This window comes from Ornithodoros turicata, chromosome 2 (genome assembly GCF_037126465.1).
Source record: "Ornithodoros turicata isolate Travis chromosome 2, ASM3712646v1, whole genome shotgun sequence".
Taxonomy (NCBI): Eukaryota; Metazoa; Arthropoda; class Arachnida; order Ixodida; family Argasidae; genus Ornithodoros; species Ornithodoros turicata.
In genome coordinates, this window is record NC_088202.1 from 24,678,485 (window position 1) to 24,703,321 (window position 24,837).

At 45.7% G+C, this 24,837-nt stretch overlaps 1 protein-coding gene across 1 annotated transcript; it reads right to left on the bottom strand.

Moving 5' to 3' along the window:
- Window positions 1-3,075: 3,075 nt before the first annotated feature.
- On the bottom strand, window positions 3,076-6,444 carry LOC135383234 (uncharacterized). Its single transcript, XM_064612780.1, has 3 exons — window positions 6,355-6,444; window positions 3,928-4,147; window positions 3,076-3,190 (listed from the first exon to the last, which is right to left on the bottom strand). The coding sequence occupies exons 1-3, from the start codon at window positions 6,427-6,429 to the stop codon at window positions 3,105-3,107; spliced, it is 381 nt and encodes a 126-aa protein (XP_064468850.1). The 5' UTR covers window positions 6,430-6,444; the 3' UTR covers window positions 3,076-3,104.
- Window positions 6,445-24,837: the final 18,393 nt, after the last annotated feature.

The window sequence follows — 24,837 nt, forward strand, 5'->3', positions numbered from 1 at the left end:
TGTCCCTTGGGAAGTCTAACTTCGAAGTAGCGGGGAACTCCATCCCGTCCTAGAAAGGCACCAGTCACACGACCGATCTTCCGTAGAAGAGACGGCTGGGAACTGTCTTCCACTATGACAAGGTCACCGACCTTCAACCTTGTACCCGGCCTTGGCAACCTGTGGTGGGCCGAACGCAAGAAGATCAGATACTATGTCTTCCAGCGGTGTGACAGCTTCTTCGCAAGGGATTCCAGCTGCCAAACTCTACGTCAGAGATTCGTTGAAGTAGACGCCGGCACATGTGTCCCAATGCTCTCTGGTACGCTTACAAGGCGTTTTCCAGCTATGAAATGCGACGGAGTCAGGGTCTCGTAGTCATCAATGTCCTCACTCAGTTGGGTAAGTGGGCGCGTATTGACCACAGCTTCTACGTCGAGCAGCACGGTAAGCAGATCTTCATACCCGAGCCTGCTGCGCCCTAGACAGCGTTTAAGCACATTCTTGACAGTGCGGATAAAGCGTTCCCAGAAGTCGTCCCACCAAGGCGCTCACTCCGGTATAAAATTCCACTGAATATGGCGAGACGAGGCGTAGTCCTGCACCGTATCGCTCGAGAGCGAGCGTAGGACTTTCGAGCAACACCGAAATGTCTTGGCGTTGTCCGAGTAGATCACCTACGGTATGCCGCGACATGCTGCGAAACGGCGGAATGCCATCAGGAACGTCTGGGCAGTCATCGGGCAGGCTGTCGGATATCAACTCCAGGTGTACCGCCCTGGTGACTGCACAGGAAAACACAGCAATATACACCTTGGAATCTCTGGTCTGTGACACGCGGCAATATAATGGGCGACAGTAGTCAACTCCAACTACCTCAAACGGTATGACCTCAGTGATCCGCTCTTTAGGCAGCGGAGCAGCAGGCAGTGACTCTGGGTGAACGCGCCACCGACGACACGTCAAGCAGGAGTCCAAGACTCTCTCCACGGTACGACGCCACTTTAGGATCCAGAATCTTGACCGAAGCTCGAACAGTGTGGTCTGAACTCTGCTATGGAGAAGACCCTTATGTGTTGCTTCGATCAAAAGCTCCGTAAAACGGTGCTTACTATGCAACATGGTTGGGTGCTTCAGCTCCTCAAGCTGGTGCAGACGATCGCCCACTCGAAGCACGCAGTCGGAGTCGAGAAAAGGGCGCAGTGTCAAAATATTGGAGTGAGTGGGAACTGACTGTCCGGCTTGTAGTGCTGCAATCTCAATGCCAAACGTCGCTCATTGAACGTACCGTAGCCAGTACAGGTCTGCACGGTGGAGTTCATCGGCAGACAACGGTCCGGCCAAAGACACCTTACTTGGAGAGGCGTTGCGAACGAATCTCTGAGTTAATGCAGTGACGCGGAGAAGCGTATAGAGTCGTCCATAGTTCTCTAGGGGGAGCAGTGGTTCCGGTAAAATGGGACTGTTGCAAGACGGCCGTTGCGTATGTTTCCCCGCAGGGGTCGTGTAAGGCATTCTGACAGACTGGAGTCTGCAGGTTCCGTATGTCTTCGGGGGTTGCGGTAGGGCACATGCCTGACGGCCAGTCTCTTTCTGGATACACTAAACAGGCAGGTCCCTGCCATCAGCTGGACTGTCGGGTGACAAAGGACGCAGGCTCACCTCGTGTGAGGTGGTCCGCTGGGTTATCCTTGCTTCGGCAGTGCCGCCAACGGAGTCCACTTGTTAAGCGCTGAATTTCAGCAGAACGGTTCCGCACAAAGGTGTCCCTGCGGTTCGCATTTCCAGGAATCCAATGTAAAGCAATGGCTGAGTCAGTCCAGAAGCATGCGACGCACCCTGCGAACTCGGGGATTTGCCGAACGTATTTCCACAAACGGGCAGCAAGCAAACAGGCAAGCAGTTCTAGCCGCGGCAGTGAAACCGTTTTGAGCGGTGATATACGGCATTTGCTAATGAGAACCTGTGAAGCGAAAACGTGCTGATCGATGGGATAACGAATATACACAGCTACTCAGTATGCTCGCGGGCTTGCATCGCAAAACAGATGAAGCTCGATGTCTGATGAGCCAACTGCTTGATCGCGTAGCGCGCATCGTGGTACACGCACCCTGTTCGTTGAGCTCTGAGGTCCAGCGCTTCCACAGCTCCTCTAAATCCGGTGGTAGCGTCTCGACCCAAGCGCATGCACGACGCCACAAATCTTGAAACAAGAGCTTGGCTCGCAGCACAAACGGAGCAAGAAGGCCGAGTGGATAGAAGATCCTAGCAAAGGCTTGGAGTACCATTCGCTTACACTCTAAACCCCGTAACGCATGTGTACCTTCTGAACAAGAGGTACATTTAAAAAAAAATGTACCTCTTTTAAAAATGGGGCAAGGTATACCTCATTCCAGGACCACTTGTTAGCAGGTACAGTGAACCGGATTCTGCACGGGGTACACATGAGGTACCACAATTAATTTTCGTTTGGCGGGGAACCTGAATTGGCACGACGAGCAAGGCAAAGCAAACATTGTTTGCATGGGCCCTGCTCGAACATGCCATTTCAGGAGAAAAGTGCAGCAACCAACGATCACATGTACGAGGGCGGGAAATAACCCTTATAAAAATTGCAGTTGAGTGTCAACTGAAACTCTATCGACCTCACTCAATGTACCATACATAGTTTCAGATGAAAAGCAACTGAGTTCCTAACGATGGAGCTGTTGAGTTCTTACTGTGTGGTATTGAAAAGTGGCCACCGTGTGCTTCTGGAAATTCTGTTGAGCTCGAGATGAGTTAATTTCAGTTGACATTCATGTGGATATGAACTGGAAGACAGGAACTGCTGCAGATACAGCTTGCTGCGTTACCTATTAATAATACCAGGTAGAGAAACCGGGCACTATGAGTGACAACCTAGCGGTCACTGGGCATTGTTTACTGAACAGAATCCTTGACAGGCTGAAAGCTTCTGGTCAATAAACATTCCCCATGAGGCCGCCAGGTTGGCAAGACAGTGCTCAGGACGTGACCCCCTGCTGGTATAATGTAACGCAGGGAGCTGTACTATCGTGTTGTGGAGTTCAGAAAGAAAAAATACAGAGACAGATATAGTGAAGATCATGAAAACGCAACAGTACTTATTTTATTTCTCGTGCCAGTAGTGATGACAAGCTATTCTTCAGGTAAGACGTCTGCGTTCCAGGGAAAATCTTGCACGTGTAATCTGAAAGGAAAAATAAATGGCAGCATGTTAAACAAATCAAGTACTCACAAGAACCTCACCAGCACAGGCAGAGCGACGGGTGACGGGTACACTGTCCACCCTGAATTGCTCAACGGGGCTCACCAGCTCACTGGTTCCCGCAGTTTAAGGAAGATGTTCTGTCAACTATGATTCGAAGTGAGCAATTCAGAGTCGAAACCAGAACTTATATACAGGATGCTTAAAATTAAATACACACAACTTTTAATATAGTCACCTAAAAACACTTTCATTACTGAAACCGGCAGACCTCTTCACTCAAAATTTGATGGGTCCTAAAATATAGATGAAACTGAACTTTGAGTTGCAACATTGAGTACAGTTTATTTGACGAGGCGCTCTAAGCGGGCAATTTTTTTTTTAATTGGAGACGGTCGAGCGACGACTTTGGTACACCCTGCGTGGAGTGACCCCACTTTATTACAGTGCTTATGGATGCTCTCACGTAAAGGTATGTTTACCAATGACACGTGGGAATCAAGATACACAATACCCTTGTAGCCTCCCCCACTTCCAGAGTGTGCATTAAGACCATCCTTGAACTTGCATGCGGCTGTGCTCAATCAGTCTTTGAAAGGTAAGGAAAGGAAGACAAATGAATGAAATATTTTTCTGTTCCACATTGCCATTATTCTCCACTAACTGTCCATCTTCTTGCAGACTCAGGGAATACCATAAGGGGAAAGTGCATAGCTTACCAATGACGGCGTTCAGGCGGACAGGGTCAATGGCCTCTTTCGGTGGAGTGTTTTTCTTCGCGTTACATTTCATCCCATACAGGGACTTGCCCCGCAGTTCGTCGTCTTGAAACACGTGGCGGAGCAGTGCCCGAACATATTTTCCTACGCCGCTTTTGCAGCTTGCCCCTAGCCTGGCAAGTACGGTACTCTCCACCAGCACACCGCTGCCGATGTCGACCTGCAAAAATATATTGTAGAGTGATCTGCAGCAACATAGGTTCTTATGAGATACGTATGGCGCAAATGTGCCGTGGAAAGGCATGGCAATACTTGTAAAAATCTCATCTACTCATCTACTCTCAAACTCATCTACTGGTGGGAAATCTCGCTCCGCTAGTTTCTGCCACCCCGTACATATCGAATGCAAAAACAGAATTAATATTCCTATTACAGTTAATAAATTAAAAATGTGTTTCCAATAAAAAAAGCATCCTGTATAGTTATACACGTGGATAAAAAAAGTTAATAAAAGATTTTGGTATTCACAGTTAGCAATTGTTATGCGATCCCCGCTTCCGCTGCTGCTGGTCAATAACGCCTCCGGATACACGTTAGTTAGCGTGACGCAGGGGTGGACTCGCCATAAAACTTACTGGGAAATTCCCGGTGGGGCTGGGTACACATGGGCCGCTCGGAAGCCTGTTCAAGTGCACCTGCTAGTGCTAATTACTACAGGAAGAGGGCCAGTTCGAGAAAGTTTCCCAGTAACTATCCCTGTCCGCCCCTTGTGTGACACACGCATGTCTCCGATTGTCATCACCATTGCAGCATCCGGCAGACAGTGTACATGCTTAGTGGGAGATAAGCGTGGTTGGGGCTATGCAGGCTTGAAGTACTGCAGCAGATATCTGATACTTGCATAGTATGGAAAGAACTGAGTGAGTGGTCGCTGGTGTCACCATGAGAAGCCAGATGCAACGATCACAGACAACACAGCTGGACGCAACCTCAAAAGTTTTTCCCGTGGAATGTTCTGCAGTTGTCACCAGCACCTATAATTTATTCGGCAGAGTAACATCTGTACTGCAAAAGGGTAGCTAAGAACACACTCATGACGAGGAGGTACGAAGTACGCTCTCCACTGTGTACAGCTGTCGTTCACTTAGTACGCGCGACCGGTTAATGCCAGCAATGAGTCAATAGCACCCGATATCACCATGAATTTTAAGCTAAAACAATGGCACCCAATTTTTCCCTCATGAATTTATGGCAGCCATTAACCCTGGAAAGTCAGGACCTACATATTCTACAATGTTCTTTTTTAACAGAGACAGATCACGTCAAAAGGGAGCGATAAAAGAAAACTGAAATCTCTCGGTGCACTGCTTGAGTGCACCGAACAGGTGCTGCTTTGATTAAAAAAACAGCCTGTATAGTCCGCCTAATTACGCATCCAGTGCCTGGAATGCCGCACTTCTATGTGATGCAGCCTATGCTTGTGTGAGCAGGGTGGCAGCAGGTCAACCACTGTAAGCCCACGCAGCCATTCTTGAATACCTGTACCGCAGAGTGAAATTCAACTTTCTAAAATTTGGCACACGAAGCATCTCCGTCGCATTGAGAGTGTTCTTGCCCCAAATGCATAATTAGGCAGATCATACTGAAAATTTGAAGGTTATTTTGGAATACAGGCACGCTTTGATAATTCCACAAGATGGAATAATGTTGGAATACCACTGTCTCAAGTTACTAAACGTGACCAGCAATTTCAATAAAGAGAAAGTTAACTATTCGAGTTGAGATAACTATGTATCAGGTTGGCTACGACAATAATCAATCATCTGACTTCGTGCGCATCTGGCCACGGAATGTGTGTGCAAAAAGTTTATTCCACTGCTCACCACTTTTTTAATGCCGAGGGCCTAGTTCTGTTCACTCTGTACACTAACAGCTTCTTTAGTTTGCAGTAGCATTTAGGGAGGTGAATGAGCAAGAATATCAGCCGAGAGCATGAGACACAAAACATTACACCAGTGCAGGAGTACAGCTTGAGCCAAAAGTCAGCGGAACACGAGAATTCTGCATTTACGCTCTCCTAGCTGTATCAACTGCCCTTGGGGAACGCTTATTGAATAGATCCCTTGGAATATATCAGCTCAAGGGTTCTGTTCAAGCTCAATCTATCAGCTCAAGCGTTCTCCAAGGGCAACTAGTGCAGCTGGGAGAACGTAAATGCAGAGCTCCCGTGTTCCGTGGAGTTTTGGCGCAAGCTATACCTGCTGTACTATATTTGTACAGTAACTGCAACGAAAAGTGAGATTCGTTATGGTTATATGTGACTTGTTATGAAAAGTTACTAAGCCACTCTCACTACCTGCATAAAATTACGAATCACAAGTACATATTGCCTGAACTAGGTCACTATTCAAGCCCAACCATGCGTACCTTTGTACATGGGACAACGTCAGCTCCCTCCGGCTTGTGAACCTTGTCCAACATTCTTTCCAGACGCTTCACCATCTTTGCTGGCGCTGCAAGAACGTGCACCAATTGGTAACGGAATATTTGAGGAATGTGCAATAGTGGTCATGCAAGAACCTAAATCGCTTGCAGGGTAAACTATATCCAAACAACAAAACCAAAACGGAGCAATGACATACAGTGTGTCTTTCTTTTTTTAATGGAAACACACAACTTCACAAGGCTAGTGATAAAAGAAAGCTGGAGACTACCTTTACGCTACTTGAATAAGAAATAGGTACTACTAATTATGTAGCACCTGTTTCTTACTCAAGGAGCAGAAAAGTAGCGCTGGTTTTTCTTTTATTACTCGGTTGGTGAGGGACTATGTTTCCATTAAAAAAAAGACAGCATGTATTGTATAACTTGTGCCACTAAGAGGATGTATTTAGGGGAAGATAGCGAGACAGTCCGTGCTGGGGTGTTCCTTACTGTTGATCAGTACAGAGTAAAGTACTGGTTGGTTCGGGCCCCGGACTTGTCTTGCAGACAACAGGCAATATAGTGGCTGAAAACTGTTGTGAGGGCCTGACCAGGACTAGATTAGATTATCAAAACCTAAATAGCAGGTAGGGCAACATACAAAGAACTGAACCAAAAGAAGGGGTGCTCACCATATGCTCTGTCAGCTTCGTCGAGAGACCTCTTCAATACTTCAACTTCATTTTTCAAACTTGCATTTTCTGCCTCTAGGTCGGCAATTTTCTGTGCGCTGGAGGTGGGGCCACCCTAGAAATTAGGAATGAATCAGCAGAAAAATAGAATACCTACATCAGGATAGAAAAAAAAAAGGAAATAATCACGTGAAAAAGATAGAAAGCTAAGGAGATTGGTCTCCGTTCGACGAGCTGAAGAGCCGAAAACATAACTAAAACAGTGGCTGATTCAACACAAGCCAGCTTGCACTAATCCAAATCAAGAAGCTCACATCATCTGTCAATTGCGACGCTGCGCTCTCCATGTCCCACTCCGCTGAACTCTCAGACGCGGGGACCAGTTTGTTACGCTTCTTCTGAAGAGTATGGGGCTTCCCTGCCAAAAGAGGTGAAAGAAGCTGACTAAACAGGCAGGGAGCATCTTTCTAATGACGTGATATACTGGTTAAGTAACAAGTCTGTAATCGGATCCTATCGCGTCTGATGCACAAACAACGATGAAACCGACCGCCACCCAGCAATACACATTTCCGCCCGCCCGGTTCGCTGCGCGTTCTCTTTTCCTTGCTCACATGTATCCCTTTGTAAGTACTAATTAAAAGCACGCCATCCTCGTTTACAAGAGCAACAAAAGCTGACTGCATGTGGGTTGCAGTAGTTTTGGGGTGCATCACGACCCGACATCAGAAACTCACAGCTCAGAACAGAGGCGTCAAAGATGCCAAATATTAGTACGCCAGTTCAAGTAGGACTCGGTGAGCCCAGCGTTCAGGTAACCGTCCTGTTTACGCTAGTTCGCACATTAATGCGACTACTGATGGTAGGTATAATCTGAAACTTAGCGCGTCGAGAACCGTCACTTCGGACGCCGGGTGTTTTCGTATTACGTATAGGAACGACAGCTATATACAATATCACCAATATCGACACTCACCAAAATGAAGAAGCTCTGCTGGTTCAGGTTTTTGCCCGGCTTTCCAGCACACCTCCACAATGGTCCCGCGTAGCTCACGAATTGCATTCGGTTCGGTTAGGACACGTATCCCAATTGCGGGATCAGTAATGGACCGTACGGGGTAGACGTCCCACTTGTTCTCGGAAAGCCATTTGATCAACACATGCGACATGATGCCGGTTAGCGAACCGTGCGACAGGACGTAGATTACCAGATTTCCGCAGATTGAAGACGCCGCGATCATCAACCTTCCATTTACACAACACAACGACAAATGCGAAGCTGCGGATTTGATATTGGATTTGGCGTAGGCCGTGGCACTCAAGCCGGAAGAAGTTGCCCGTTTTCCCGTGATCCGATTTGATGGCTGATGTACATTTCAGATTTAAGCTGCTGATCAAAGATGCAAGGGCTGCACGAATGGTAGAATGTTCGGCTCTTGCCAGCTGTCAGCCTCCTCGCTCCAGCCTGTCCGCAGGCGAGACACGTACTTTGGCGTACACAGTATGTGCCTGCCTGTGTGTGGACGCGTTGACTGATGTGGCGAATGTGACAAGGTGTGTGGCAAGAACCTCAACCGCGTGAGCCTGAATGCGACCGATCTATAACGCTGACGTTCGTTATGAACTCGTGATTTCGTCGACGATTCTTCTCGTTAAGAGCTTAAGTTATTTATTCGTCGCGCTGAGTCAAAGTGCAGTACGGGTGATCACGTGTGTGCTCAGATGGCTCCGAAAAGAAAGTTCGGGAAATATCTATGGGACGCTACAGCTGATGTTCCGGTTCACTCCAAATATCGCTTCAAGCACAATGCACCAATAACCGCGCCGTCTGCTCCTGTGGTTAGTTCTGCTTCACGTGATGACAGCTCTGAAAGGAGCAGTGAGGAGGGAGATACGGCTGCACTACACTCAACGAGCCCAGGCGCAGTGGTGGAGAATGAAGGCGATTACGACGTCGACGTGCTTGTTGCTGGGAGTAGTTCACAGGATGAATCACCAGATTGTATTACGCCCCCGATGTGTCCTCTGATGACGACAGTGATTCAGACACCAGCTCAGTCTCCAGCTCTGTTCACAGTCAGCGAGATGAAGATCAAAACGAGAGCAACCCTGATGAATTGGTGAGCATGGTTTTATTGTTTTATTATGATTCTTTTATTTTCTCTCACAGTTGCTTGTGCTTAATCTACATTCATTAATGTGTTATTTCATTTTCTGAATGTTGTGTCTCTGCAGCTTATGAGTGTTTCGCTTGTATTCTCCTTTCAGAGTGAGGTTCTCTTTCCTGGTGCCAAACTAACACGGGCGGAGAGCTTCCTCATGGTTATGGCACATAGCCTCCGTCATGGGTGTTCCAAGGAAGCAACAGAAAGCCTGGTGAAGCTTATCGGTGCCCACTTGCCTGAGGTGCGTCGTACCCGTCGTCGAAATATGCGTTCTTTCGGCAGTTCTGTGCAGCTGAGCAGCAGTATGTCAAGCATTTTTACTGCAGTAATTGCAACACGCATATCGGGGAGGCGACAGAGGCAGCTCAACTGTCATGTCACAGCTGCGGCTCCGTGCACACCGTTCAGGGCCTCACAAAGTCATCAAGCTTTTTCCTTGTTCTGGACCTAAAAGAACAACTTTGCGAGCTCCTCAAGACCGGAAAACTTCAGAAAGAAAGACCTGATCTGTCGTATGACGTAGCTGACATCACACAGAGCTCACATTACCACAAGCTACCTGTGACTGCAGAAGACATTACAGTGACGTAGCCTACAGGGTGTTAACACCCTGTCGGCTACGTTCGTCCCGTCGCTGATAGACACACGGACGCTGACACAGACACTGTGCTTTGCAAACACCTATTTTATTGACAAATCACATACCTTGAATTCGGTATCCAACGTCATTCAACGAAGAACTGCGCAGACAAATGCTTTCACAACAACGTTCACTCAGATCACAGCCGCAACAAAGTCACATCGTAACACCAACAAACGTCACCGAAGTATGCATGTCGTCACACCGAAGATCAGCGATATGTGCAGGATATGAACGGGATAGTCACTGCACCACACATTTCAGATTAGAAGAAACCTGAATCTTGGCCGGAAACACGAACGACGTACTTCTCCCATACGACGTACGAAAAAGAACTGGTCGCCTGGAATACCGTTTCACTGAAGAAAGTTTGTTCGTCATCCCGTCGCTGAAAGATGAAAGTTACTGAAAAGGTTAGCCAGCTGTAGGACTCGAACCCACATCTTCTGGATTGCCGGTCCAGGGCTCTACCAATTGAGCTAAGCTAACACGGCTTCTCAGCGCCTTCCCGTCGCTGTTCGATTCAAAATTGTCACACCAGCAAAGAGCAAGAACTTGGTTAGCCAATCCACTTGCCAATTTGCTGCAGGAAGGCCGAAAAAAAAGTATTAAGACGGACCGCAACACATGCCACAATTAACTTACTTGGCTCCCTGAGCACTGTCGTGTCAGCTGCGTAAGGCGTAATATGGATTGTCAGAACATTGAAAACAGTCAATGGCTCATCAAATTAAAAGATCTGACAATCCGTGCTTACCTTGTTTGGCTACTTACCTTCAACAACTGACTACTTCATGCCCACCCATCTTCCTTTGTCGCCCAAGGTGATGATGATGGTGGCGATGGCGCGTCTATTCACTTCGTCGCCTCGCAAGTGCGTTGTAGATAATGAGCGCTTTCCAACGGAAGCCGAACTGCTAAGCCGTTGCCTCTCGACCCACACTAAGAATAAAAAAGTCAGCACACTCCAATATGACCACTTATTTGCCAATAACCTCCATTGCAGGAGGAATTCAAAACTGTTTAGGCATGATTTGGTTTGATGTAAGGTAAAGAGCAGATTTAGATGTTTTCTTTGGTTTCTTAAAGATGACACAGAGACCGTCAAATGCAAACAAGCTCGGCTTCAGAAAAGCATGCCGAGAGCCAACACACAGTCACAACCATCATAAGGCACATTTGGTTAGTCATCACTAGTTCCTATAGTGGGGAAAAGTGTTTGTTTTTGTCTGTCCAAGTATTTACAAAGGAAAACTAGTCGAAGGTCAGTTTTATTTTTCATGCTTGGTGCCGCACCATAATTGTCTTTTGCGCACAAGCAACCTAGGAATTCGAGCTACTTACAAGTAGCTTGAATTCCTTGTTTACAGCAATGAACTAGATGTAAATTTTAACCTTTTTTTCTGTGTTTATTTTAATGTTCATAGCATGCCACTGGACAACCTCCAGTCCACCTACATGGTTTCCTCTTTGTGGTGACGAAATGGCTTAAAACACATCACTGTACATATCACAAAGCAAAATTCGAATGCTGCCGATTAACCTAACATTTGTTTCGTCTACCCTGACACCCTCACAAGGGGATGCCGAAGGACCAAAAAGATAAGACCACAAAGAATTGAAATGAAGAAGTACAGAACACTGAGAAATGGTATTCGCATGACATTGCGCTCAAACTTTACAGATGCTGCAATATGTTACGGTAGGGATTCAATACTACGACTATAGTGACTCGAACACATGAACATTCTGCATCATCCGAGCGAAATTACACAGTCTGATGGCTTTTGGTATGCAGGTTAAAATTATGGCTTAAAGGGAACTATAAGACAACGATTGCAGAGAACTCTCTATAAGTAAGTGAAAACAAGTAAGAATTTATGCTTAACACACACTTATTTGCCACGAATGGTAACAGAAAAGGTCGACAAAATATACGGCGATTCCAGTGAAATGCAAAATGAAGGGCAGTTCTGAAGGGAGCAGACAGAATTTTGAACAACGACTCTTCTTCAGCGGGCCACTGTCCTCATCATAGGCATTACTAAAACTGCAGGTCTACCCGCCCTTTAGACACGATGCCGAAGCTCGGGAAGGTGCACCGACAAACAACAGTCTCTGTGAGCAATATCAGCTCCCCCCTGATACTTTCCATTCACTTCATGAATCATAATTCTACTGTAAACTGCACTGCATGAATTGAATTGCTGCTTAAGTAAAACAAATCTGATACCGACTGTTTGAGAATTCACTCATTGAGAGCTCAGCGCACACTGCAATATTTGTATTTCACACACATTGAAATTGACTAGCATACAAAACAATAGATAATGACCACTGAGCATCTTTCTGTGCAGACCTGTGCACAGTCATAAATAATATAAAAACTTGTACTAGATAGGAACCGATATCACAGAATACCAACGTGGCAGGGAAATGAACAAAGACAATAGGCACTTTTAACACCAGCATTCCTGACGGAACACAATGTCCTAGGAACGGCCACCGAAATAAATAACAGGTACAGCGGTGCTTACTCTGCCTGTTTTCTGCTCAGTTTCTGCAACCGTATTTAACAGAGACCATGGAACGTTGTAGACCCACGGAACAGTGGTGAGAGTCGACTATCTTGGATGCAGTACCTATGATATTCAGTTAAAATAGAATGTTCCTTGCAACTTCTGTTCACGCCAGAAAAGCCGTTGATAAAGTCCATGCTTCCAGTGGCCCTCCACTGACAATGCCGTTTTTTGTTTATGACGGTAAGAAAAAAACAAAAAAACAATGTATCGTCCAGTTCGATAAACTTTTTCACATCAATGCGTCCATGCTATTGCATAAGTGAAAGCAAACTCTGTGCTCTTTGAGATTCCTGACAAGACACGTCCATTTCTTTCAAAAGATCAGCAAGACGATTTGTTTGCATAGCGGGATCAAAATAGGAGTCTTTGACCAGGAAAGTTTGAAGAAGACCCAGGGTCTGTCCAAAGGCTTGCATGTAGCTGAGGTTCTTGATATAGTATATGCACAAAAGCACTACAAGAGCTTTCTCCATAGAAGAACTGCTGCTGAGGGTGACCACTTCGTGCCTTGTGTGAATTTCTTTCTTTGAAGCAAAAAACAACTTGGGACCAGGGACACGTTGATCTTTTGGGTCCTCCTGTTTGTTGGTGAACACAAGTTCGAAAATTATGAAGGCATATGTTGCTACTCTATGGAAATGTGACAAAAGAGAATGCAGGCAAGCTGGTATCAGTGTATGGTGAATTGGTGCTTGTGACATGAATAACTTCTTTTCAATGTAAAGCAAGTCTGTCATGTCTCCAGCTTCTAGATTCCTTCCCCTCCCATTCACGTGTTTTCTGGTATTTAGGCAGGCCATTGTAGTGCAAATATAAACTGACTTCTACCAAGGCAATGAGACCAGAAGATTTCCAAAGCAGTTTTGAGTCATTGGAGTAAAGTTCACATCCTTGGTACACATTGCTACACTTTGGCCACTAGCATATGCTCCAGGCAGCAGCCGACTTAATGTTACCTCGGAATTCACTGCAGGTGCACCACTGTTATTTTACAAATCTACTTAATAACTGTTGTGCTCCTGAGCAAGTAAAATTATTACAATATTCCATTTTTTCAAAACCGAGAACCAAATGACCTCGTTTTCTCCGTGGTACTCCGCATGAGCCTTGTTCTTTGCTGTGGCAGGCATATAGCCTTAGGGAAAATCAGAGGGCCCTAATTATGACTGGACTCTGAAGTTTTAGGGTTAAACCTGATTTTTCCCCAAATCTGCATCCGAATCAAGATTCACCTGTTCAGGGTAAACCGACTTCTACCTGCAAACCCGCACTTAAGCTATGCACCACAAGGCAATGACTTACTAGTTTTTCACAAAATATGTCACTGCCTTGACTCCTGATACTCTGGATAAACGGTACAACAAACGTTTATTCTACAATAAAGCAAGATGATTTATACCCGAATTCAGTCCGATGGCAATTTTTCCACCCAAATTTGCATGAATTTTCGGAATCAAGTTATTTGCCCGATTTTTACCTCCCAAAGTCAAAAAAAAAACAGAAAAGTTCACGGACACGTGAGAAGTCTCATGATAGGCGGAAACTTTAAGCCTGAAGACAATATGAAAGGAAAGCCTGAGTTATGACACATCAACTTCACTTACCAGTGTAATAAGTGCAGATTTACACTTTTTAGAGCGCAGGTAAGAATCTACATCTGCAAAGGTCTCTCCACCATGTCGCATAGTGAAGTGCTGACGAACGCTGTTCAGTTTCTCCACCATTTCTCCCATTTGGAGCTGAAACCGAAGTTCAGCCTCAAAGCTGAGCTGGAACAGATGCATTGTACATATGGCAGCAATCATGCTATGTGTGCGACTGCACAACATACGTGTGGCCTCCATGCCACTAAGCTACATACCACATCCTCATTTAAGAAGTAGGATGGCAGTTTTACAGGGAATTCCAACTTGGTTAGATCATATGACAGTCGCAACAGCTGTTGCAGACGAGGCAGGTTGAGATTCACTGTTTGATGTTCAAAATCTGCTAGTGCCTGCAACAATCATATGCTTCTTAGCAGTGTTTCTGTGCATCTTAGCCTCGTAATTACAGATGCTGAGCAGCTGTTTTTAGTACAGCAAAACTTTTGAAGTCGGTACCTCTGTATCTCTAACAACTCCTTATTAACAATCACTGGACCTGTGCTGTTCCACTGAAAATACATAGGGAACGAATTCTCTACGTTAGACACCTGTCCATTCGTCCTGTCCACAGAATGTCCATTTACTTTCTGCGCTACATGGAATGACTGTCAGCATTCGTACCATGCATGTGCAATTAACATGTATCATTCGTAAGAAGCCCTATTTCCAGTATTCATCCATGGATATATCCTTGCTGCACCAGCTACATTGCCCACACTTCCCTCTACCACTATAACCATATACAGTGTGTCTCAAGATGAGCTGACCAGACCGTTTTAAGAATGGAGCTATAAACGGAAAGCAGAGGCAAACTTTGTGGTACTTGAGTTAGAAACAGGCGCTACAGCAAAAGCTGTGGTGTGCGTGTCTGGTTCTCCAATCACTGTCACTCCGCAATCATGAATTCCACGAGAAATCGTGTCCTAGGCATGTAAATATCATATGCCACAGAAAATCAAGGCCGTTGCTTGTTTCGCTAACGAGACTTTTACTGACTATGAAAAACCGCTCTTTTAGGAGAGGAAGTGCACCCGCACAAGTGTCAAATGTCACTTCGAGAGTGCGTCCGGTGGGGGTAGAAAACTTGCAATCCCAAAGACCCTCCTTGCCCCTCACGCACATCCCTGATAAACAAAGAAACAAATGGAAGAGAAAAAAAGACAGAGCCCTGTCGTACCTAATGGGTAGTCACTTGACTTGCTGAATGTTTGTGACAGGGAGTCGAGTTATAACTGAAAGTACACATGTGAGGATTGCTTCTTTCAGTGGCAGGAGGGGGCACGCTGCTGGTAATTGGCCCTCCGGCTCCTCGGCAATGGTCAATGCGGCCTATGGCTCATTTTGAGTCTGAGACCCTCCTCTAAGAGGTGAAACAAAATATTCCTAAAAATCCTGAAATCCGAGGATTTTCTTAGAGAAATCCTGAGATTCAGGATATCCTGATTGACCACCCTAGCGGGAACACAAACATTGGACACAATTGTTTTCGTACAGTCGTCATGACATGCCTCTTACATGCGACCCCTGCGCTGGGAAGATGCTTTGGAAACGCATTTGGAAAGCAATAAGCTGCAAGCTCCAGAAGCTCCAAAATGGAGTTTGGAAAGAAGAAATGCTCTTTGGTTCCAGTCAAAAATGGCTGTAAATCTGAAATTTGAGCTGCAAGTGGGTGAAGCATGCAGTACGAAACGCAGTTAATGGTAGGTTATTTCTGAAAGGTACCTTTATATTTTTAACTCTGGTGCTAAATACCGCACCCCAGCAACGCAATAGGATTTTTGGTTTTTATTTCCCATGTCCTTTCTGCTCGATTCCGTAGCTCAGACACATCCAAAAGTGTGTTTCTTTTTTATATAATTCGTGGTTTATGTCATAAGACAACCAGGATCATGAGCGATGCCACAGTGCTCGGTCTGTGGATTAATTTGTTGAATCATTATGCATGCTCTTCTATGATGTATGTATCCATGAGTGGGATTCAGTGACAGTCATACACTGTTTCCAAGCTACGAAGCTGTACAATCTTACTAGCTTTCTGACCAGAAATGTTTACAATAGCTAGACAGCCTGACAGTGCCCGGCACAGTTGTTTGCCTGGTCAGCATTCCAGTTACCGTTGCTGCAACGGCACGCGAAAAACACTGACGTCATTTTGGTATCCTCGCTGCCTACATACATTACGCAACAGTATATGTAAGTATACTTCAACAAGAACAAGCCGTGTGAACGATCTGTCCGGATAGAACGTCCATCTGCCGTTGTATGGATAGATGGTGGTTCACGAGCTCAGAACAGGTGTCGCTTTCATTAAACCATCCATCTATTACACAGGTAATAATAATAATAATAAAAAAGAAGAAGGTAAAAGAAGGTAAATAAGGTATCCATAAGAAGGTATAAAACTGGTAATTGTGCAACTAATACACATAAATACTGAAGTCATTAGGAACAAGAAGCGAATATAGGCACTAACAAATTGGATTTAAAATGCTTCTTAACTTGTGATTAACGCTCATTTACTGAGCAGGTGTCATAGGGAGGCAAAGGAAAAATATGCATTTTGCCTTAAGATCTGGTCTCTAGTCATTACGATTACAGGAACAGCAGCATGTCCTCTTATTTAGCTCGTCAATAAGTCTCATTTTAAGCTTTGCATCATTATCCACCAGATTTAACTCAGATTAACAATGAATGGAACAGACCAATCAATAATGAAGACGAACATGTCACAGCCAGCACTGAGGAGCATAAACATATAACTATAACACCATACACTGGGCCAGTTAACTGAGCAGTCAACCGCACTTACATTCAGTTCGTTCAGCGCCTCATCACAGCTCATGTTGCTATCAAAAATTTCGATGTCATCTGCACCTGTAACCATAGCAGATTGAGCATCAGGTGCTGCATGCTTATTTTTGCTTTGCACATGTATGTGTGACAGACGTGTGTGACGTTGAGACAGGAAACAACCTGTAAAGAAGCCGAAGTGAGTACCACGCTGGTATTGTTCCAATGTGTATGATGGAATAGTACACCATTTTGTAACTCACGTCCTTGCATTCGATACAGTCTCTAGGTTACCTATAACGAAAGGGATATACTTTTAGCTTTTAGGGAAGAATACAATGAGCCTCCTCATTTGTAATGTACATCGTCGCTTCACCCATGTATAGCCGGTCCTCAACTGCCGCCATTTGCAATGCGTCCAACGTCTTCGACAGAATGGACTTCGATGGTTAAACACAAGTATAACGGAGGCGTCGTAGGATGCATCACAGCTAGGTTGACTTACCTTAAGCAAACATTAAACCTGTACTCAAAAGCACGGTTGCCATCCTTGTCAAAAGCGAAGTTGCAGCGCAGACAACGGGCGAGGAAACAGGGAGGAACGGTCTTCGGAAGAATACGCGGTGCCATGTGACTCCTCACCGGCGGAGGGCGGAGCAACGTAGTACGCTCCAACGAAGGCACACATATTCAGCCGGCACACGCATTATTCAACAAGCACACGCGTACACGGCTCATGAGGCACACATATTATTCAGCGGGCACGAAGCCGTTGCATGCCGACGTGACGGCTTTGTACCTGCTGAAATTTGTCGATGGGGATCGCTGTGCTCGGTATTTGATAACTGTTACGGCTGTTTGCAGATGTTACGGCTGTGTACCGGCTGCACTGTCTGATGGAACGTTTTTAACCGGCACGTGTCCGTCACAGGATTTAGCGTGCAGTTGTTGAATTGCTAAGCGAACTATGCTGAAGTTTTTCAGCACTTGCTTACTGAACTCTAAGATTGTTCCAGTACACTTTGGTAAAAACAATTACAATAACACGGAAGAAACAATTACCGTGTTGCGGAATTGCTACTTCACGTTGCCTTGGAGAAGTCTTTATCGCTGGAGAACAACCTGCACAAAACATGGTTTATTGTGTAGTTGGCTGGATAGTGTGCATTTCGATACTATTCGCCTCTCCAGCTGGCTGCTCGCCACATAGCGGACCCCAGCGGTAGCACTCAATGAATGATAGTAACAGCAGACGGCAGGTATATTTCGCGTTGACCCGGAACTGCCGCAACTTCCCTTCGTGTGCGATGGAGTTTCCCGGCTTACAGAACTCAAACAACAACAGCACTGGTGAATTCCGCACTGCAAAACTACTGCGGAGAAGAATATCCAATCTGGAGAAGGGGACGAGGAAAAAGATGCTATCACAGGAGCGGCGTGAACGAAAACAACCAAGACAGACGACGAGTTATACTATTTGTACACTGTAAGAAAAAACGGAGTAATGTTACTCCTTTTGGAGACTAAATGCCTTGCCACAAAAATAGTCCATTTTGGGAGTAAATGCACGGGAGTAAATGAATGTCACAGAGTGGAGACTGCATTTCAGTTTCAGACAGTTCCAGGTACGTAATTCGTGCGCGTGCATGAAAATAGTTTGAATCAAACCGTCAACCGTGATATATCGAGTGATATAAAATCTTGCGAGCACAATTTGTGAAGAAAGAAGCGCTAACTGTTTCTTACTCTGTATGGGTGGAAAATTTCTAAGTTGGCTGAGTTATACAGCCTTATGCCATCAAATTCACAATTAGCACATATTTACGTACACTGTTGCATTCGGAAGACCATTCGCGAAGTTCAGTGACAATTTGCAGTCCTGGGGAGTAAATGTCGGGGTTATGGGACTAAAATGGGGGTAACTGCAGTCTAGGGGAGTAAAAGCTGCAATTACTCTCTATTTTACTCGTTTTTTTCTGAGAGTGTACAATTTTTGAAGCGTGTCTCGTGGAAGAGGGCATGAAGCAGGGCAATCATTCTTTTCTCCGCGATCTTGAGGACGACGCGAGTGCTTCTATAGGTAGTTGGAGAGGCGAATAGCATTGCAATATATGTTGCAAAGAGCAAGTTTCTCCCTAGACGCAATGATTCCAGGGAGCAGGTTTATTTATTTATCATACCTTGATGGCCCATAGTGGCATTACATAAAGGTCCAGGACACAAAAGGCAAAACATGTCTGGTGTTCAACAAGTTACTAATGAGAGAAAATGCTGACGCACGGACCACTAACTATGGTAACTACGAATAAAGGTAAATACCGGAGAAGGCATGTAAGCTCTTGAAAAGCACACAAATAACATACATTAGCAATCTATCATGACAGCACATCTGGACGTTCGGCAGCGAAACATATCGAATAAAGAAGCCTTAAACTGTACGGAATCGGTCATTGTGATCACAAAGGATGGTAAGCAATTCTACTCCGTCAGCACACGCGGTATAGTGTAATTCAAGAAATTTTGTGCGCCCCTCAGCACACACAACGACATACGTACGACAACGTACGAGTGCTGAACATAGATTAGAGGGTGTGAAGGAGAAAACAGGTTTATGCTCATGAAAGGAACTTCGGAAATACACCTTATGGTACAAGCATTGTCTGGCTACTTTACGATGAACTTCAGGTGGGGAATATCTGCATTATCTTTTTGCACTGTCAAGCTGGCAAATGTAGAATAATTCGATGTTATGTGATATATAATTATCTGAAAACCGAGGGGTAGACGCAGCTCAATGTTGATAGTGATAACACAATTACCTCGAGATACGTGTGACGCGCTGAGTGTCATGGCCATGTCATCCAGGAATGTGTCGTCTGCGGTACAAAAGACAGATACTGTGTTGCTTATATAAAACACGCGACATTGTTGTGAAGTAACTATAAAAGCAAAAAAAGTAAATAACCCCAATAGTTGCATTTCGTTCAAGATCTCAGTGAAACTACATTTGTTAGAGCAACTTGAACAAGCACTTATTGCAGAGGCAGTGTCCTCTGCACCAGGTTCAGGGTCTGCTGTGCCTGTAGCAAGGGGAAAAAAGAAACTATAATGCATGTTCTCAGTGAAAATCAGGCTTGAAAATATGATGTGTGGACAACACTCTGTATACGTACCACGCAATTGAGTGTCCTGAGACACGCCGTCCGTTCTTGTTCCCGAAGTGGCTGAACCTGCATGCCGTCAGTTACGCATATGAGACCACAGTTTTGCATGCATTTTGTCGGGCATACCTGGATGCATGGCATGACATGCCGGGCACTTCTAGAACCACTGGAACACTGACTTTTTAGTATCCTACAAACTCATTGGTATAAGTTCTAAGATGCATAATCTGCTGGATAGTGCATGTTTCAAGTTGAAGTGGATGTCCCTGAATAAGTGTCTCTGTGATAGCTTTCAAACAACCATTTCTGGGAGGCTATGTTGGCTCATTGTCGAGACATTTGATGTGTCGAGATAAGTAATCGGAACGCGCCTATTGGACAGAGTTGTACACAGTACTCACTGTTAATTTCAAATCACCTTTTTCGGTGTTCAATTGGGCGTAATCATTGTGTAATCGTTTCAAACCTCCTCAATTACGCCATTTGTGGAAACCATGATTTTCATCAGGTGGAAAACCATCTGGTGTAAAAATGGTGTTTATAGTGGACACAAAGTCCAGTTCACATGGATGCCCTTTGTTTTCTTCCGCAATGCAAAAACAGGATGGGAATTAAGGCACACATATGCATGGGTGGAAGAAATTTGTTTACTACTCACTGTTTCATGCAGTACCTCATTTCCAAAACATGCAAACTTCCATTCGATGTCATGAAAAGTTGAAAGGTGGACGTAAAAACACAAATGAAGAATGGAGATGATTAAATCAGTGCCTGACGTTGGGTTGATAAGATACATGTCGCCTTTCTTGTGCACTTTTGAGTAAGCCGGAGAGCTCCACAGAGAGAGATATTTACCCTGTTTTGCCCCTTTTATTGATAATTTTCCTTTTAAAGATGGCATCCTTTTATAGATGGTTCTCATTCGTTCAATCAGCTCCAGAAACAGATATTTCGTTGTTGTTTTATTTAGTGACTATAGTTATTCTAGTCAGAGTTGTGTCAACCACAGGGACAGAGCGCTGTCCCACAATGTCCTCTAACAGTTCAATGACTTTTGTTCAAGCTGAGAATCACATTGGGCTGGACGTTAGAAGTCCTCACACTAAATGTAATGTCCGTCGTGCACCTCTCTGAAGAAGCGGGGATCCGTCGGATGAGGTACACAAGCGTTACACAGAAGCGAACACCGTTAGACAGAGGGTACAGAACCGTTCCGGAACGAGGAAGCTGTGGATTTGTGAGGTACACAGCATGTACAGCACGGTCTACTGCATGGAGACGACTTGTACCTGATACCTTCAAGCAGGGATTTTCCTAGTACCCCCCTCCCTGTACCCCACTAAGACACGCAGAGCCGTCGAGAGGCGAGTTTCCGTCCAGGGCAGTTAAATCTGAAGCGCCCACCCCCTCGCCTGTCTCCATCAGAAATCGTCTAAACAAACAAAATAATAATAATAACACGCTTACTTGCACTGCCGAGATCGAAAAAAATTCAAATATTCTGGATTCCTGCTTTATACTGTCCAATCAACCTCCCAGGGCCTGCCGTTTGGGCGCCCATTCCGGCGAGGGCGCCCTGAGCGGCTGCCCCTCTCGTACCTCCGTCGCTACGGCTATAAAGACACGCGCATACCTCGCCTCGCCTGGCCACGGAAGAGAAGAGCCAGTGGAGTGCAGCTGTAGAGTCCACAGTTTCGTCACGAAAAGCACCGCCCTCCCCCTTGGCCACGTGATCACCCGTAGCGAATCGTGAAGGGGTAGCGGGAAAATGGCGCTACAAAGCGCGCGATGACTTGATCGAACTGCGCATGTGCACTGCGTGCCCTCTCCTACACCCTCTCACTTTGATGCTCCCCCCCTCTGTTCCCGGCGCTTCCCCAGGCCATCTGCTAATATTATAGGGAAGCAGAAAATGAAAATGCAGAAGACGAAGGAATGCACATGTACAAATTTATTGACACGGTAAACACGGCAACATGCGAGTGGAAGTAAATCTACACGATTATTACAGAATACTGCAGAATAAATAAATAACTGCAGAACAACAGAAAGCGTCATCAGACTATCATATTATACAATCCTTAAGGCCAGTTCCCACATACAGCGCTTCGCTCTATAGCACTAAAAATAGCGCTCGGAACATAGTGCTGTTTTTCCGCTTGCCGTTCTCACATACAACCGAGCACATAGCGCTATCCTGCTGGGGTCATGGGATATCTCGTTGCGACGTGATGCACCGGTACTACCGCGATTGTTTACTGTCCTCGTCGGGTATCCGCAGCACCATGGCGGGTGACACTTTCGATGCTGTGGTCGCGATACCAAATAGCCATGCATTAGCACATGAAACTCGTGGCCATTTTCACATCGTCGTCGTCGTCGCCTTCCCGCCTTGCTGCTTCGAGTGATCGGAAGCAAAACAAACCCCAGCTTCCGCGAAGTCACAGCTGAAAGAAGCTCACGATTGGTTAACGCAGATTCACCGCTCAAAATTGGGCTAGAAAAGTTGACCGGGCGCTAGAAAAGTTGACCGTTGACGTTACTTCGACAAGGGTGGTTTTATAGCGGTTCGCAGCAATGCGAGGAGGAAAATATAGCGCATTTTTTTAGCGCTATGCAGCAAAGCGCTATATGTGGGAACTGCCTTAAGGCGAGTTCCCACATATAGCGCTTCGCTCTATAGGGCTAGAAAATAGCGCTCGAAACCTAGCGCTCTTTTTCAGTTTGCCGTTCTCACATACAACCGAGCACATAGCACTATCCTGGGGCTCAATCTTGATGTGCACATAGCGATCGTTATAGCTATTTTTCAAAATTTGCGCGTTCATCCGTCACGCGCATTGGCCGTCAACAGGGGAGCACGAGCGTTTAGCGAGCGTTACGGGATAGCGAAAAGTTCAAAATCTAGCCCCTGCTCGTGACCATTTTCACGTCGTCGTCGTCGTCGGTTTCCTCCCTTGCTGCTTTGAGTGACCGGTACCAAAACAAACGCCAGCTTCTACGACATCACCGTTGGAAGAAGTTCCCGATTCGTTAACTAGGCACCATGCCCAGTGACACTGTTGATGCTGTGATTGCCATGCATTGGCAGATGAACATTTTGTTGCTACTTCTCCTGTGGCAACGGCGCGTTCGGTCAAGACGACGTTTCTGGGTTCGGGAAATTTTTCCATTTCGGGACCAAGAGGGCTTTGCAAGCGTGCTTCTTCCAAGGCTACAGGACAGGGACACGCAGTATTTCGGAGAGTACGTACAATTCTTTCAATGAAATTGTTACATGACGATCTTGTGCTTGGTCACTCAGAGTGTGCTGCATGTTTACAACTTTCTTCGTGTAACACCGGCAGCATTTTGTACTTTACTTGAGCTTCTGAGACCGTCTATTACCTTGAGTGACACCAGGTGGAGAAAGGCTATTCCCGCGGAAACTCGGCTTGCACTCACCCTACGGTAAGCTGCAGAACGAAGACAACTAGTACTTAATAATGGATCTTGTCATTCTTGTCAGGTTCCTAGCAAGCGGTGATACACAGAGGAGCATATCATTTGGCTTCAGAGTGGGGAGATCCACTGTCTATGGCGCTATGGGAAAAGCTCTCACCTGTCTATGTTAGATGCCCACAGAGTCCGGAGGAGTGGCGGAAAATTGCACACGACTTCAGCGTCATGTGGAACTTTCCACATTGTATCGGTGCCATTGACGGCAAACACATAATCACTGAATGCCCGCCGAATAGTGGATCTGTGCACTACAACTATAAAGGTTCCTCAGCACCGTAAGACCCAGATTCCGAAATTTTATTTAGTTTAATGTCACGATCTCACGTTACTTTGCAACCAGTAAGGCCCCATAAATTGACCACTGGGGTGTGCTGAGCTTCCAGGGGGAGGGGGAGGAAGGTACACGTGTTTGTGGTTATGTGCATTGGTAAGAGAGCTGTATTGAGAAATCCCAGAAATTTCAAGGGGTGTTTGAAAAAACCAAGTGGTGTACAACCCTCTAGGTGGGGGGTAAGGAAATCCCTGTTTGCCACTGTTGTCCTCTGCAGTTTTCTTAACGACGATGAAATACTAGTTTAAGTAGTGTGGGAACACCTATATGACCTTATTAAGTTGCTTGTGTTGTGCTTTGGGCTTTGTTCCAGGTGCTAATGGCTGTCTCCGATGCACACTACAGATTCCTCTGCGTCGACATTGGAAAGCCAGGAAGTGAAAGTGACGGGGGCGTGTTTTCCAGAAGTGAGATGGGCTGGTTCTTTGAAAGGAACCTAATGAATATCCCTGAGCCTGAGCCATTGAAACATGAGGGAAGGGAAATGCCATATGTACTTGTTGGAGATGAGGCATTCCCTTTGAAGCCTTATCCCATGCGGCCGTATCCGAGAGTGGGTGGACTTGATCATCTCAAGAAGGTTTTTAATTATAGGCTGAGCCGAGCAAGGCGGGTTGTGGAAAACACCTTCGGAATCCTTGCTAACAGATGGCGGGTGCTGAGAAGGCCTTTTAAAGCGTCACCTCAAAACACCAATGTTGTGATCGCTGCCTGCGTCGCATTGCACAACTTCATGATGCACGATGACCAAAACAGGGCATCTTATGCACCGGTACATTTGGTTGATAGTGAAGATGCGATGCATAACATAACAGATGGCGAGTGGAGGGCAGAGGGACCAGGGCTGGACAGCGTAGGATCTCAACTAGGCTCAAACATGTACAGGCAAAGGACTGCGCAAGTAAGGGTGGAATACACGCTGCATTTTGTAACCGATGGTCGTGTGCCGTGGCAAGATCGTATTGCAAACAGAGC

Bases quoted from the DNA above. Each gene is read 5' to 3' on its own strand.
- LOC135383234 (XM_064612780.1), bottom strand. From the start codon at position 6,429: ATGGTGAAGCGTCTGGAAAGAATGTTGGACAAGGTTCACAAGCCGGAG. The intron at 4,148-6,354 runs GTACGCATGGTT...ATATTTTTGCAG, and splicing joins ACGTTGTCCCATGTACAAAG to GTCGACATCGGCAGCGGTGT. The intron at 3,191-3,927 runs GTAAGCTATGCA...TTTTCCTTTCAG, and splicing joins CCGCCTGAACGCCGTCATTG to ATTACACGTGCAAGATTTTC.